Source organism: Capricornis sumatraensis, chromosome 1 (assembly GCF_032405125.1).
Source record: "Capricornis sumatraensis isolate serow.1 chromosome 1, serow.2, whole genome shotgun sequence".
NCBI classification, from domain to species: domain Eukaryota; kingdom Metazoa; phylum Chordata; class Mammalia; order Artiodactyla; family Bovidae; genus Capricornis; species Capricornis sumatraensis.
In genome coordinates, this window is record NC_091069.1 from 87235355 (window position 1) to 87251841 (window position 16487).

Sequence of the window (16487 nt, forward strand, 5' to 3'; positions counted from 1 at the left end):
CCTTTGACTGTGTGGATCACAATAAACTGTGGGAAATTCTGAAAGAGATGGGAATACCAGACCACCTGACCTGCCTCTTGAGAAACCTAAATGCAGGTCAGGAAGCAACAGTTAGAACTGGACACGGAAGAACAAACTGGTTCCAAATAGGAAAAGGAGTACGTCAAGGCTGTATATTGTCACCCTGATTATTTAACTTCTATGCAGAGTACATCATGAGAAATGCTGGGCTGGAAGAAGCACAAGCTGGAATCAAGATTGCCGGGAGAAATATCAATAACCTCAGATATGCAGATGACACCACCCTTATGGCAGAAAGTGAAGAGGAACTAAAAAGCCTCTTGATGAAAGTGAAAGAGGAGAGTGAAAATGTTGGCTTAAAGCTCCACATTCAGAAAACGAAGATCATGGCATCTGGTCCCATCACTTCATGGGAAATAGATGGGGAAACAGTGGAAACAGTGTCAGACTTTATTTTTTTGGGCTCCAAAATGACTGCAGATGGTGATTGCAGTCATGAAATTAAAAGACCCTTACTTCTTAGAAGGAAAGTTATGACCAACCTAGATAGCATAAAAGCATTGAAGGCGGGAGGAGAAGGGGATGACAGAGGATGAAATGGTTGGATGGCATCACTGACTGGATGGACAGGAGTTTGAGTAAGTTCTGGGAGTTAGTGAGGGACAGGGAAGCCTGGCATACTGCTGTCCATGGGATTGCAAAGGCTATAAGAAGTGATTCAAAGCAGTTAAGGTTTTCCTTTCTGCCGGGACCCGCGCTCAACTCAGAATCTAAGACTGGGGAAAAGGGAAGACCTCGGGGCTAGAAGGCAACAGGCCAGGTCCGAGCTGCCAAGAGCGGGTGGGGGCGGGGCCTCGGGCGGGGCGGTGCTCCGGGGGCCGGGCCCGACGGCGGGGCGGGGCCTGGCCCGGGGCGGGGCGCGAGACAGCACCGGGCGGCGATGGCGGCGGACGGGGACTGGCAGGATTTCTATGAGTTCCAGGAGCCGGCCCGGAGCCTCCAGGACCAAGAGAACTGTAACGCGAGCCCCGAGGCCGGAGCAGGGCCAGGCGGGGGTGGCGACGGCTTCCCAGCGCTGGCCTGCCACTTGGAGGAGAAGCTGAGTCTGTGTTTCCGCCCCTCGGGTCCGGGTGCCGAGCCCCCGAGGGCGGCTGTGCGGCCCATCACCGAGTGCAGCCTCCTGCAGGGTGACGAGTGAGTGCGGGCCCAGGCGGGGAGCGGGCGGGAACCTCCCCTGCCCCTCGTCCAGCCCCTCTCTCCCTGTCCACTGGCCCGGGGTCAGCAGCCTCGGCGGGACTCCGACCGCAGGCTCCTCCCCGCTCTCTCCTTCCGCCTCCAACTCTGGAGTCCCGCCCCTCTCTGTTCTCCCACCTCCTTCCTTGAGGCTTTCGGCCTCTGAGCTCCTGGGAATTTAAATCTCGTGTTCTCCTGCCCCTCTATGAGCCCTTAAGCCTCCTTCTGCTTTCTGGAAGCCAGCCTCTGTTTGGTTTTGAGAGGAGTCTTGTACTGAGCCTCATAGTTGCAGATAGTACTTCCTCGGGCACATGTGTAGCCATTCATTCGCTCAACTAGAATTTATTAAGCGCCTGCTATGTGCTGGGAATAGCAGGGTGACTGGACATTACCGCTGTCAAGCAGAGCGCAACCCAGGGTGGAAGCTAGATTTGTAAACAAACGTTTTATGAATGTTACAAACGCTCTGATACATGTGCAGAATACAGGGGATTTTGTTTATGTGTGTGTGAAGAAAGACTTCAGAGAGAAAACTGGATCCTGATGGATGAGTGGGAATTTGCCTGGCAGGTGAAGAAATGTTACTAGTATTCTAGCTCAGGGACACAGTGCATGCAAAGGTACTGACGTGGAAGCAGCCTTTATGCCACAGGAGATTGTTGGCTTCATCTGAGAGCTCAGGTTGAGTGCGAGTCCCCACAGAGGGAAAAAGGAAAAGATCTGGTTATTAATAGGAAGGATCACCTAGTCTGCTAGGGAGATCGGTGCATAAACAGGTAATTATTACAGGGCAATGGTCAGAAACTCACCGGGATTTATGAGAGCTAGGAGAATGGAGGGACAGAGGTTATTTAACCTCCTAGAACCGCAGTTATAATTTAGTTAAATGAGGGTTGTTATGCACCATAGTTTTCCTCCAAAAGAGACTGAAAGGAATGAGAGTGAGGGATTTGACAGTATTGTAATGTAGGGGGGAGAGGAGCTCTGGAGAGCCTGAGGGTAAAATTACAGAGTAAAAACTGAGGTTATGGGTAGGGATGGATTTTCAGAGCATTGATGGGATGAAGAGATTAGAGGTTAGGGAAGAATGCCTCAGCTGAAGCTCCAATATTTTGGCCACCTGATGCAAAGAGCCTACTCACTGGAAACGACCCTGATGCCAGAAAAGATTGAAGGCAGGAGGAAAAGAGATGAGATGGTTGGATGGCATCACAGATTCGATGGACACGAGTTTGAGGAAACTCTGGGAGATGGTGAAGGACAGGGAAGCCTGGTGTGCTGCAGACCATGGGGTCACAAAGAGTTGGACTGAGCAACAGAACAACAAAGAATGCTTGAGAGAAGGCTCCAAGGCAAAGGGAGGGGCTTGTCATTTGATGGTTTTCTTTGCTCTATGAATCAGAAGATTTATCAGGAAGAGAGAGTTGGGAATGGAGGCCAGTGGCTTAGCTAGCAGTGGTTCAGGGCCAGCTCTGTTTAGAGATTATGTCTTTTCATTGGTACCTCTGTACAGTGTTCTGGCCCGGCATAGAAGGAGGAGTTTATGATTGGATATTAGGCACACAGATATGCAAGCTTCCCAGGTGCCTCACAGTGGTGAAGAATCCCCTGCCAGTGCAAGAGACACAGGTTTGATCCCTTTGTTGGGAAGATCCCCTGGAATAGGAAATGGCAATCCGTTCCAGTATTCTTGTCTGAAGGATCCTATGGACAAAGGAGCCTGGTGGACTACTATCCATAGGATCACAAAGAGTTGGACACGACTGAGCCTGCAGCCAGTGGCAAAAGACATTTTAAACAGTCTATTCCCGAAGAGAAGATAGTGTTATGCATAGATTTATATACTCGGAATCAGTAGACTCAGGACGTACTCTGGATTTTAAAATCATATTTATTATATATTTGGGTTTATCAAGAGTAACTTATCAAAATGAATTAGTGGCTTGTACACAGATAAGATTCCCTATTTTTCATTCACCTGTATTGTCTGAAAAGGAGTGTATTTTTTGCTTAAATCTTAGGTTGATACAGAACTTTCGTTACTCTTGATAACGATTTTTCGTAGATGTTACATTGGTGGTACTGCATGTTGCTTGATTTGGGAGTGCATAAGAAGTCAATCTTTTCTAAGCAGGAGTTGCCTACCACTCTCGTGGTCCCTGTTCTGTTGCGTAAACATGCTCTCCATTGCTTGATAGAGTTCATTCCTGTTCCTTTCATTAGAGAGAGTTGAGAATTCTTTCACTTAGATAAGGACTTCCCTTGTGGCTCAGATGGTAAAGCGTCTGTCTACAATGTGGGAGACCTGGGTTCGATCCCTGGGTTGGGAAGATCCCCTGGAGAAGGAAATGGCAATCCACTCCAGTACTATTGCCTGGAAAATCCCATGGACAGAGGAGCCTGGTAGGCTACAGTCCATGGGGTCGCAGAGTCAGACACGACTGAGCAACTTCACTTTCACTTAGGGCACTTTATTCTTTTCTGAGTCCCAGTTTTAGTTTTGGTTACATACAGATTGTGCTTATCGGCTAAATAAGCCAATACTTTAGAAGGGTCTAGTGAGGGATTGAATGTCAGTGAGACTTTGACCTCCTTTGGAAAAGAGCCGCCCTGCTAGTTGTTTATGATTGGCCGTAATGCTTTATGATCGGATGAAGGCAGTTCCTATCTTGATTGGAGTATTCTAGAAGTCTTTCAGTTAATCCGGCCTTGTGTCCTTTCAGCCACAAATGTTCTGGCCTTGGTGAAGATAGAGGACTGTGACTTGTCCTTCATTTTCTTGGGAGATCAAATTCACCCACAGTCAATTATTCTACATAAAATCTTCCGCTCCACTTATCCTTTTATTACGGCCTCAATTAAGAAGGAACAAACAGCAGACAAAACGAACCTCAACATCTCTGGACTGTCTTCACCTACTAGAATATCCTGGTGGTTCCTGACCAGGGTTAGGTGTATGGTCAGTCATTTAGTATTGGAAGATCTTCTACCCAGGAAGAGGTGGGCCAGCAAGTTTAGCAACCCAGAGTGTTTCCAGTTTGAGCATATTGGCATTAGAGGAAATGAGGATTCCAGCAGAGAGGAGGATAGGAATGAACCATTCATATGAGAGATTTGCTGGATAAATGAGCCAGTTTTCTCGAGCTTTTTGTGTTCACATGTTCATGGAGGCTAATATGCATTCAACAGCCAAGTGTCATTTGGGGATTGTCTGTTTTTGGCAGTTGTGGTCCCATTGCTTCTCTTTTAACCAAATTCCAGTTCATTAAATCAGTGTGTTGTTTCTCTGTTTTGAAGCTTGCATTCTTATTTTTATAATCCCAGTGGTCTTATTTTTGTATCCTAGTATCTTACACACTTAGGAAAAAACCCACCCAATTTTTTAGTGGCTTATTCACAATTAGATACTTGTTAAAAATGTTAGCTTTTTTAAATTTATTAATTGTATGTGTGTATCTCTGACCATTAAATAGCTTATTTGTGTAATGTTTAACTTTACTTAGACTAATTAAATTTAATTTCATTTATATTTCTGAACTCTTTTTTTCATATAATGCCTTTAAAAAAAACGCTGGTTATTACTTTGGGATTGAAACTGAATTTTGGTCATGAAATTGGTTTTCAGTCCTTATTTTGGTATGGTTTGGAACTTTCATCAATATAACTAATTTGAATGAATGCTTCGAGTTAGAGCTGGAAGAAACGTCAGCCATCCTTATCCAAGCTTCTTGTTTTAGAAAGAGCAGCTAATGCCTGCAGAAGTTACAGTGCATGATCAGAGGCTGAGGATGAATGGAGATGAGAGTCTGTTTTCTGAATTTAGTCAAGTGCTGTTTTCATTTTGCTCTGTTGCCTCCTCAAAATTCTGTTTGTTAATAAGGAAGAATAATTGCATTGGGTATAATCTGTGTGTTTTATTGTGAACTCCTTTTCTTTCCCTTTTCATCTTATCTTAGTTTTACACTATAAATTAGATATTAAGCCCTAGTCCCATATTGAGGCTGAATTCCTTCTCCTGGAAATTCTTTCTCATTGGTTAAAGAGAGATTATTCACTCTGTGGAATAGTCTATATGTTTGGAAGTTACAAAAGAAAAATAATTATAAAGCACAGTGTATTTACTACCTGTTTTGGCTTGGGAAACACGACTAAACTTTCCTGTGCTTTAGTTTCCTAATCTGTAAAATGGGGATAATAATGGTTCTTCATGGTATTCTTTTTGAGGATTGAGTGAGCCAATGTAAGTAAATTGCTTAGAAATGTATGTAAACAGTTTAGGTAATACCTGGCACACAAGACAGTGGAAATGTTAGCCGTTGACTTGGTGAGCTTTCTGTTCCATGTCTTCTTCCCTCAGGACTTGTCAGCCCAGTGGTTGGGCTTTCCTTTAATCTTATTCAGGAGGCTCTGGTTTGTTGATGCTTTTCTGAGAAACAGTAGGCCTTCTTTTTTTTTTTGCTGTGATATTTTTTGTTCTCTCTTTCACTGTAGTACTAGATATCTGTTTAATAATGATAGACAGAATGTTAACTTTCATTGATTGTGGTTTTTTTTTTTTTTTAAGGATTTGGAATGCCCTGACAGATAATTACGGAAATGTAATGCCCGTAGACTGGAAGTCATCCCATACTAGGACCTTGCATTTGCTTACTCTGAATCTCTCAGAAAAAGGGGTAAGTTAGGATTTGCACCAGTAGTTTCTGAATAACTGATTCTGATAATGGAACTAAAAAGTAGCATTTCTCTCTAACCACAATTCATTGAGTTGCTTCTTATTTCCAAGCTTATGGCAAGTGGAGAGGTCTTCTTTTGCCATCTTGGTTTTTGCTACTGTCCACTTGCTAACATTTCCCTCCAGTTCTTCCCTAGCACACACTCACCTTTTTTATGTTTAGGTAAATTTTCATCACCTGTGTATGAACAGCAATGATCAGCATTTTTTTTCTAGCTTAAATAACATAACTTTGATACATTGACAATACTCGGTAAGAACCTTAGGCTTTGATTTAATATATGGAGAACTCTGGAGTGTCTACAGAGACTTAACTTTCTGATGAATTTAATGCTGCATGTAACATGTTTGAATATAGGAGAACCTTTAAAAGACATTTCAAGTCTTGGCTTTTTGATGTGTTCTTGGCTAACCGTTGGAGGCTTCTATGTATGTCTTGAGAAGGTGATGGCACCCACTCCAGTAACTCTTGCCTGGAAAATCCCATGGATGGAGGAGCCTGGTGGGCTGCAGTCCAAGGGGTCGCGAAGAGTCAGACATGACTGAGCGACTTCACTTTCACTTTTTACTTTCACTCATTGGAGAAGGAAATGGCAACCCACTCCAGTGTTCTTGCCTGGAGAATTCCAGGGATGGGGGAGCCTGGTGGGGTGCCCTCTATGGGGTCACACAGAGTTGGACACGACTGAAGTGACTTAGCAGCAGCAGCAGCATGTATGTCTTGGAATTGTAAAGTGAAGACACTTTGGGTAAGGAGTGTGAGCACAGGTGGAAGGATAGCAAAGGGGACAGAAAAGGGAAGGGAATTGCTTTAGGTGGAAAATCACAGTGTGGTTTAACGCTGACGAGAAAGGAGGCCAAATGGAAGTTTCAGGGCCGGACTATTTAAATTCTTCATCAAATAGCAGTGTGAACTCATGCCAGCTCTTTTGGCATGCTCTATATTTCATTAAGTGTATTTGTGTAATTTCTGGGAGTATAATGCAGTAGGATTGTATTTTAAATAGTGCTATTAATGTTTTCTGAAACGATTTTCTTAAAAATGTGATTCAGAAAAGCTTGCCGCCTACTATTTCTAGTAAAATATAGGATTCTGACTATATTTCTTTGTATTCTAGTACCTACACGATTTATTTGTTCCAGTTATTAATCTCCTTAAGCTGTTTTGCAGGCTGACCTAACATACATTTAGGGGCAGGAATAAAGCAAAATATCTTAGCCTCTGTCTTCTGTTTATTTGGATCTTAGCTATCATTCTGGGCTTAGTTCAAGTTTCCCTTCCTCTCTGAAGCTCCCTATTACTGTTTTAGCCTTTGCTGATCTCATGGAATTATATAATTTTAGAGTTGGAAGGGACTTTAAAGGACACTTAATCCAACCTCTCACTTGGGGGGAATCCCCGTTTACAGCGTCTCTGACAGATGGTCATTCAGCCACAGACTAAATCCCCGCAAGGAAGGAAAATGCACTCCTCTCTGTGGGAATCGGTCACACTTGTCAGGGTGTGAAAATCGTAAAGGACTTACATGTCCCACAGAGTTTGGCCCCCAAGTCTCTTGGGTGCTGGTCCTCACAGCACTTGATCTGTGTCTTAAATCATCATTGGCGTTTCTTAATTATGTTTGTGGATCTGTCTTTAGATTGTAACTTCCTGGTAGATATCTTCATATGTGTCTTCTCAGTAGCTATTATGGTGCCTGGCACATAGTGAGAACTAAGACAAGTGTTTGTTGAGTGAACAAATGAATAATCTCATCAGTAATACTATAGGGTCAGAGACCATGGTGGAAAGTTTTTAAAACTGTTTTCTATGTTACTTAACATAGTGCTGCATCCACAATAGCCAGGCAATGAGTACTTTGTTTGACATAATAAAAAATGGTAGAGGAGATCTTTTCATAGTTTCAAAGAGAAGTACTTTAGTCACATGAGCAGGACACTCTAATCCAGTTTTACTGAATATTGTTCTTTGGTTACCTCTTGGGATGTCACTCGCTTTATCTGCCTTTTGACTGTTTTCAATACCAGAGCAATGGCATAAGCAAAGATAGTGATTAGTAGTGACCTGGAGTTCAGTACTCATGCTCACTGTAAAAGCTCACCTGGAGAACTCAGCAGGTTAAAATGGACAAGTGATCATCTCGTATCTGAGTATCTTTTATAAAAATTAATTTTATTAATTTTTGTCTGCACTGGGTCTTTGTTGCTGACAGCGGGCTTTCTCTATTTGCAGCAAGTGGGGACTGTTCTCTAGTTGCAGCTCGAGGACTTCTCGTTGCGGTGGCTTTTCTTGTTGTGGAGCGCAGGCCCGAGGGTGCTTGGGCTTAGTTGCCCCATGGCATGTCGGATCTTCCCGGACCAAGGATTGAACCTGTGTCTTCTGCATTGGCAGTCGGATTCTTAACCATTGTACCACCAGGGAAGTCTTAACATCTGTGTGTCTTCACATGATTCGCAGGTGCTGAATACAACTAAGATGAGAAGTCTAGTTCTTGGGAATGAGTAGCACATGTTAATTTCCTGAAGAACAAATGCACAGCAAGGAACCATGTAGGAAGCAACTGTGTTATTCTATTAGGTAGCATATAATTAATTTTTTTAACCTGGGAAGTTGCCAACTGTGTGCTCTGTTATTTCCATAACTGAGTTATGCAAAATTTATCTTTTGAAACCATTCTTTAGATTATTTCAACTGTAAAACAGTCTGTATGAACTTTTTTTTGACAAAGGGGAAAGAGATTTCTTTTGCATTAGGATGAGATAAACAGGAAACTACAGCTCTCTAGAATTCAGTTTTTAATTTTTTGTTTTTAAATTGATGTTCAAGACAGGACACTTCTAAATGTGATAGGTCTTTTCTGGAGGAAGGCAACTGGTATGTTCCAAATTCTTACAGGGGCACATTTTTTCCACTTGAGGCAGCTTCTGTTTCGTACAGGGAAACAGAACCACGGCTCTGTATCTAAACGTGGCACAGACAGGAGTGATGGGAATGCTTGGCAGAGAGAAGGCACATTGATGCCTAACGGGAGCGTGAAGAATGAGACCCATGACAGCCAAGGTTAGTTTTCAAAGCCTGGAAGGGATTCCAGCCCTCAGCATATGCCATCTCTGTGGGGAATGGGCTTGGCTCCCTCTCTGGAAAGATGGTCTGGGATTATTATTTCTGTTGTCATGGAAATTTATTCTAATGGCTTATTGGTGTCACTTATGTGTTTTGGCAGTAGCTGCAAACCTGTTCTAAATCCAGTGCCATTCTTGATCCTGCTTCTGTGATAGAATGCTTCTAAATTGTTTTGCCTTAGGAATATCTCCTGAGCCATATTCTTCTCCTACCATGCGTGTTTCTTTAGAAGCAGGGACTGTATTTAATGCATCTTTGTATATTCAAGAGTAGAAATAGAAGATAATAATGTGATCTTTAGGACTAATTTACAAACTTGCTATTGTCTATTAAGGGGAAAAAATAAGACAGAACTATGGTCCTCAAGTTACAGCATAGAACCGTGATTTGAGGGGAGGAGAGTGTTGAAATTTTAGGATCAGTGAATGTAATTCTGAGGTTTACTCTACATCATCATACATTCTTATGTGGCCCATTTCCTCTCTCCTTCTACAATCTTGAAATTAAACATCCTCTCTCATCAAGAGCCAGATCTCTTGACCTTTCTCCTTTCTTATTAATAGGATAACTTAGTTTGAAAAAGTAAACTAAAGCTATAGAACTTAACATGAAAAAGCAGTCTCTCCCCTACTTACCTTATCATCCTTGATTTCCACTTACCGGTAGCAGCCACTTTCAGCTACTTCAGCTGTTTCTTCTAGCAGATAGCATTCTCCTGTCATTTTACTTAATTTTATTCTTCAACTTTAGACTTTATCCATTGACTTTGAACTCAGAGGATGAGGGTTTAGCAGTCTCAGAGTCGTCCCTCCCTCCACCCATAACCCTCACAAAAACTTTGGTTTTCCCTCATCTTCCCAGTATAATTATGTCAGAATATTTCGTGGCATCTTCATTTGTATTGACTATTTAAATGTTCACATTTAAGTACATTTTATGATGGCGTTTCCTCTTGTAATCTTTTTCCTTCAGGTCATAATAATTGCCTTTTTGTGGTTAATTTAGGTTATCATTAGCTCACTAATTCATCCTCAGTAGAGCCATAAAGCTTACTTTAGTAAATGAAACAGACTGGGTAACCTATCAGTCTCTCTTTCCTTTCTCCTGTGTTTTTCTCGATTCCTTCTGCAGTAACAGTTCTAATCTGAACCGGTTACTGTCTAGTTTAGCTCTGTAGCCATCATCCTGGGATCTTTACTTCACTGTCATTACAAGAATCCCCTTCACCTCTCTCTTGGGTTAGAGCCAGTGTCTGCTTCCTTTTTGGTTTTTCTCCTGGGTTTAATGGAGCACGTTCTGGAGTAGCTTTCTGAGAAAGGTAACCTGAGAGGTAAATTCTTTGAGACCTTCCCAGCCTGATGGTTCAGTGAGGAAGCCAACGAGGAGGTCATCACTGCAGGGCAGCGTGGCCTTGCTGTATGTGGTGGCGGACAGAGCGGGAGGGCTGCTGTGGCTCCTCCCCAGCCTAATGGGATGCGAGGCAGCACACTGGTGTTTCCATTCCTTGTATTTCTCATCTGCAGATTTTTTTCACTCTGTGGTGTGTATATACCATTAAATGTGAGACCTGTGAGAAACTACCAAGGTAGTAGAGACCTACATCCATCCAGTTGTGTCTTCAATTATATATATATAATACTTTTAATATATATACACATATATACAATTATATATATGCATATATATACTTATGTGTGTCTATATATATATATATATAAATAATTTTCCCAAGTAAAATACTGTCTTTTAAAATTATATACTGTCTGTTAGAAATACATGTCTGTGGACTTCCCTGGTGGTCCAGTGGTTAAGAATCTGCCTGCCAATGCAGTGGCCCCAGGTTTGGTCCCTGGTCTGGGAAGGTTCCGCATGCTTTGGACCAGCTGAGCCCATTCCCCGCAACTATGGGAGCGCTCGCTCTAGAGCTTGTGCTCTGTAACAGGAGAAGCCGCTGCAGTGAGAAGCCCACACACCACAACTAGAGAGGAGCCCCTGCTCGCCGCAACTAGAGAAAGCCCGTGCGCAGCCATGAAGTCCCAGGGTAGGCAAAAATAAATAAGAAGATAAAAAATACACGGTTGCTTCTCACATCATTCCTTGCTCATCTGTTCTCTCAGAACTCAGTTTCCACTGCTTCTGACAAATAGAGTTCTAATTTCAGTTTTATTCATCGTCTGAATGGTCATGTCATGATGGATTCATGATAGATAGATGATTGCTTGTCCATTTTAAGCTGCTGGGTTTTCCACGTTTGGCCTTTACAGTTAGTAAACTCGAGGCCATTATTATAGGGACTGTTGATATTGGCGTGGGAGGGTAGAGGACACCGTATGAGCTAGACATGGTGAAATACCAACAGCAAGCAGCCCTTTAGCATGAGCCTTAGGCATGAAGAGAGGTCAGGAGGGAAACAAGCTACCAGGACCCGTGCAGAGTGGCCATGCAGGCGAGATCAGCTTGACAGGTGCTGCAGCCTTTGGAGTCTGGTGGGGACAGACAGCAGAATACATGCCCAGACTTCTCCCCCGACCCCTGCCCCAGCTTCCAGCTCCTGCTAGTATCTGCTAGTATGTTAGGCCACTAGGGGATCGAAAGTCAAGGGTATCCTTTGATGTAGTCCATAAAGGTCAGTGTCCTGGGGCATAGAGTGGGGAGAAAAATGGTAGTGAGGCAAAGGGAAAATCTCCAGGATAGTTAGAGTTAAAAATATTTTTGGAAGCTGGAAACTTTTTTGGAAGAAGAGAGAGTTCTACTGGAAGGGCTAAGTATAACCCTTGTAGACAGTTCCCTTCTGCCAAGAATTTGATTGCTTATCTCTCACTGTATTAGAAGTTAGTCTGCAAGTAACACACTTTGTTTTCTGTGGAATTGTGACACACACCGATCTTCCTATTAGATCATTAATTAAATAACATTTGCTGATAACCCTGTCTGTCCCCCCACCCCCATTTGCTGTAATTCCCTACAAATCGCTGTAGAATACCAGATATTTTTGTACTTCCTGGACCCTCTTCCCCATGAAATCAGCAGCGAAATATGTGTCCGTTTGGGCAAAAGGGAATGTGTGCAGCTCCCTAGCAGCTTCATGTTTATTCTGCATTCCTCTCCTTTCTGTCCAAGGTGGCTGTGCAACGTGCCTCACATACTGCCTGGTACAGAGTAACTGTAACGAGCTTTGCCTTTTGAACCTCTCAGCAGATGCTCCCTTAGCAGCCCTCTGGACCCAGACACTTTGACTTTGTTGTGATCAGAAGGCCCTGCCTTTGACAGTGGCTCGTTTTTGTCTTTAGATGAGTGACAGCTTGCTTTTTGATACCTCAGATGATGAGGAGCTGAGAGAACAGCTGGATATGCATTCAATCATCGTCTCCTGTGTCAACGACGAGCCGCTCTTCACTGCAGACCAGGTACAAAGGAGGGTCCCCTCCATCAAGGAAAGGGAACCTCGGCTGCAAAACCATTTCTTAATGTGTAATCCGAAGCAGGTGGATTATGTTAGTTGGGAACATCTTTCAATATATGTAGTTTTCCAAGATAAGCATTGTTAAAACAATATAGCAGGTTACTTTAAAAGAAGGCTGTTGCTTCCACTGGAATCAGAAAAAATACTATAATTTTTCCTCTTTCTTTAGATTTAAGCAGACATGGAAAAACTATATCTGTGCAGAAATTACTTAGTTTCTCTAAAACTATGGAGAAGTCATTAGCACTTACTAGAAGTCCTTATTGTATACCCAGGAAAGAAGTGAGCATTATTCCTGTGGAGTGCTCTAATAATGTCAAGCCTGTATTCATTTAAAACCTGGTGAATCGTCTTTCTCATTTTCTGAATACTCTTCCCACTTCTGCTGTATTGTCAAACTGTAGTGCACGAACTTCTTCCTGAAATCATGTTCCACAGCTACTGAAACTGTGAGTTCTGTATTTTTAGGTTGGAAAAATGAGGTCAGTAAAGAGATGTATGATGTCAAGATTGGGAGCGGTATGTTAAAAGTGTGTCATCTTGAAGCTCCATCATATTTGTGGTTGGATCATCCTAGGCTTGAAGAGAGTGCTTAAAAAGCAGGAGAGTAAGTTAGATGACCGAGTGCAGGAAGACCCTGATACTCTGGGGAGAGGTGTGACCCTGAGTGTTCATCGCCTTCTCGGTTCTGTGCCTGAAAACCAAGCTGTCCCTGCTTTTGACTGACAGAAACAGATTCTTTGCCTCTTCCAGTGTCTTGTTTTTGTGTTTAAAAATGCCTATTTTGGAAACTGTTCTTACTAAATTAGTGTAATCCCCACTCCTTCAGGTTTGCTTCTATTTTTCCTTGGTGCTAAAAAGGTTAAACTTGCTTCATATTGTATTTTTTCCCTAATAGTTTTTTTTTTAAAACTCTTAGGTCTATTTTTTTTTTTCAGGTCTGTTTTTTAAAAGTTATTTTTATTGAAGTCTAGTTGATTTACAATATTGTGCTAGTTTCAGATACACAGCAAGGTGATTTGTTTATACATAATGTATGTATATATCTTTATTGTTTAGATTTGTTATAACCTATTATAGCATATATAATAATATATTGAATATAGTTCCCCGTGCTATACAGTGAATCTTTATCTTGTTTATATATATGATAGTGTGCATCTGTTAATTCCATACTATTAATTTATCCTACCTCCCCTTCCCCTTGGTAACCATAAATTTGTTTGTTTGTCTTTTAAATGGCAAACTTTTGTTTTGGCCACATGGCATGCAGGATCTTAGCTCCTCCACCAGGGATCGAACCCTTGCCCCTTGCAGTGGAAGCATGGAGTCCTAACCACTAGACCATCACAGAAGTCCCTAAATATCCCTTTATCTTCCCTTGAATTAATATATGAAAAATTTTTTCTGTTGATAAAGGAAAACTTTCCTACCAAAGCAAGAATTTCTTGCTTTATGTGTAAAGGTTTTTACACTGTTGTATTTTATAAATTTTATGTCAATGTTATTAAATAGCTTTAGATTGAGTACTTGGATGTGGCATATGGTAAATTCTCTTGGCACTTGCTTTCTTTTAACTGTAACTGTGATCCCCTTCTGGGATGTCTCAAGTAGATTGTGTGTGTGTGTGTGTGTCTAATACTTATTCAGTCACGGCTGCTCTGGGTCTTCGTTGCTGTGTGCTGACCTTCTCTAGCTGTGGCGAGTGGGGGTTACCCTCGAGCTGTGGCGCTTGGGCTTCTCGCTGTGTTGACCTCTCTTGTCGTGGATCAGACTCGCGTTCAGGCTCAGTAGTGGTGGCACATGGGCTTTGTTGCCCCTCATCATGTGGGATCTTCCCAGACCAGGGATTGAACACATGTCCCCTGTGTTGGCAGGTGGATTCTTAACCACAGAACCACCAGGGAAGTCCTATGCATGTATTTTTAGCAGCAACTCAGAGATTACAAGATCTCATAGGGCCAACTGATATGTGATGAGTGTCTTAAATGATGTGCTGTTTACTTTTGTGTTTAGTATATTGCAATTTTTTTTTTTTTATAAACCTGGTATACTCTTGTAAACCTTTGATTATTCAGACAGCCGACTCCTGCACACTGCTGGTTAATATAGAGTTAGGGGACTTCTACTCTGGTCACTGCAGTTGAGCGTTGTGTTACAGATGGACCGTTTTACCTATGTGTGTTTGACTAATGGTGGTTTGTATATTTTGGAAGGTGATTGAAGAAATTGAAGAAATGATGCAGGAATCACCAGACCCAGAAGACGATGAAACGCCTACCCAGTCAGATCGGCTTTCTATGCTTTCCCAGGAAATTCAGACTCTTAAGAGGTCTAGCACAAGCAGTTATGAAGAGAGTAAGAAGCCTTACTTAAGTTAGTGCTGCCTGTGCGTCCGTGTATCTCAGCCATAGAGTGTGACCACCTTCAGGAACCTCTGGTTCTCACAGGCTGGGTTGCATACTCTTCCTCTCCTCACTCCCCGCCGGTGGTACTCAGGGCATTTGTTTATCTTTGCTTGGGGACTGTGTCATATTTACCTTTGAATCCTATATTTTTCCGCTTGGGCTGCTGTAGCAAAATACCGCAGGCTGGGTGGCTTAAACCACAGAAATTTGCTTCTTGCTAGTTCTGGAGGCTAGAAGTCTGAGACTGAGGTATTAGCAGGTCTGATTTCTTCTGAGGCCTCTTCCTCTGTCCTCACATGGACTTTGCTGTGGTATATCTGTGTCCTCATCTTCTCATTTTTAAGGGCATCAGTCACATTGGATTAGGGCCCACCCTAATGGCTTAATTTTAACTTCATTATCTCTTTCAAAATGCAGTCTCCAAATTCAGTCATATTCTGAGGTGCTGGGGGGTAGGGCTTCAACAATGTCCTATTTCTCTAGTATTTCCTGAGAATAAAGGGAAGTGCTGAGAAAAACCTGTAAAGGGTCTTCAGGGAATCGTCTGCCCTTCATCTTCCCAATTTTCAGTAAAATTCACACACTGGGGCATGTGTGTTTAAGTATGTATTTAGCTTAATTCTTTCAAATGGACTTGGCCTCTCTTCGGAAGTGCCCCAGAACCCTGCTCAATGGCCTGTGATTTCTTTTCAGTACAGTGGTTTCCTGTACTCTCTCTGCTTTCGTGTTCTTTTCCTTGCACAAGCTTATTAAGTCTTGACTGAAGTACTGTTCATGGAACCATTGATTTTAGACGAGTAAAAAATTTTGTTATACTTTTCTTCTCAGCTATTTGAGAAGTAACTTTCCCCACCTACCTCTACTCAGACCTGCCCACCAGGAGTCTGAGGAGTCTGAGACAATCACAAACCATTTAATTGCTCAGAATACGATGTTTTTGCTCTTTGGGGAGAAACATTTTACTGTGCTGCCTTGAAACATTTCGGTCTTCGTGTCCACTCAGCTTTGCTTTTCGGTCACAGGGGTGAAAAGGCTGTCGGTATCTGAGTTAAATGAGCTGCTGGAGGAAATCGAGACGGCCATCAAGGAGTACTCCGAAGAGCTGGTGCAGCAGCTGGCCCTGCGAGACGAACTGGAGTTTGAGAAAGAAGTGAAGAACAGCTTTATTTCTGTTCTCATCGAAGTGCAAAACAAACAGAAAGAACACAAAGAAACAGCCAAAAAGAAAAAGAAACTCAAGAACGGCAGCTCTCAGAACGGGAAGAACGAGAGAAGCCACATGCCCGGCACAGTAAGTGGTGGTGTGTGGGTGACGCGAACACGCTGGAAGCAGCTTCCGTGAGGCCAGCAGAGGCTGGCAGGACCCACGTGTGCAGGAGCAGGGCGTGCGCGGGGTCTTCACCAGAAAGCTGAAGGATCGCGTTCAAGACTGCCAGTGTACTCTGCTCCTTCCGAGAGGTGTTTTCTTGTGGTGAGGGTATGATGGTTGTCTGGATAACTCAGTGC

The 16487-nt window shown here is 42.8% G+C and overlaps 1 protein-coding gene across 2 annotated transcripts in view; it reads left to right on the forward strand.

Moving 5' to 3' along the window:
• Window positions 1-961: 961 nt before the first annotated feature.
• The window catches only part of FEZ2 (fasciculation and elongation protein zeta 2), a 43729-nt gene continuing 28203 nt past the window's right edge, over window positions 962-16487 (forward strand). For both annotated transcript variants that reach the window (XM_068973077.1, XM_068973085.1), the window contains exons 1-5: window positions 962-1215; window positions 5819-5927; window positions 12401-12517; window positions 14790-14931; window positions 16004-16272. In XM_068973077.1, the coding sequence (XP_068829178.1) occupies window positions 962-1215; window positions 5819-5927; window positions 12401-12517; window positions 14790-14931; window positions 16004-16272 (891 nt within the window). The remainder of the gene's footprint in view (window positions 1216-5818; window positions 5928-12400; window positions 12518-14789; window positions 14932-16003; window positions 16273-16487) is intronic.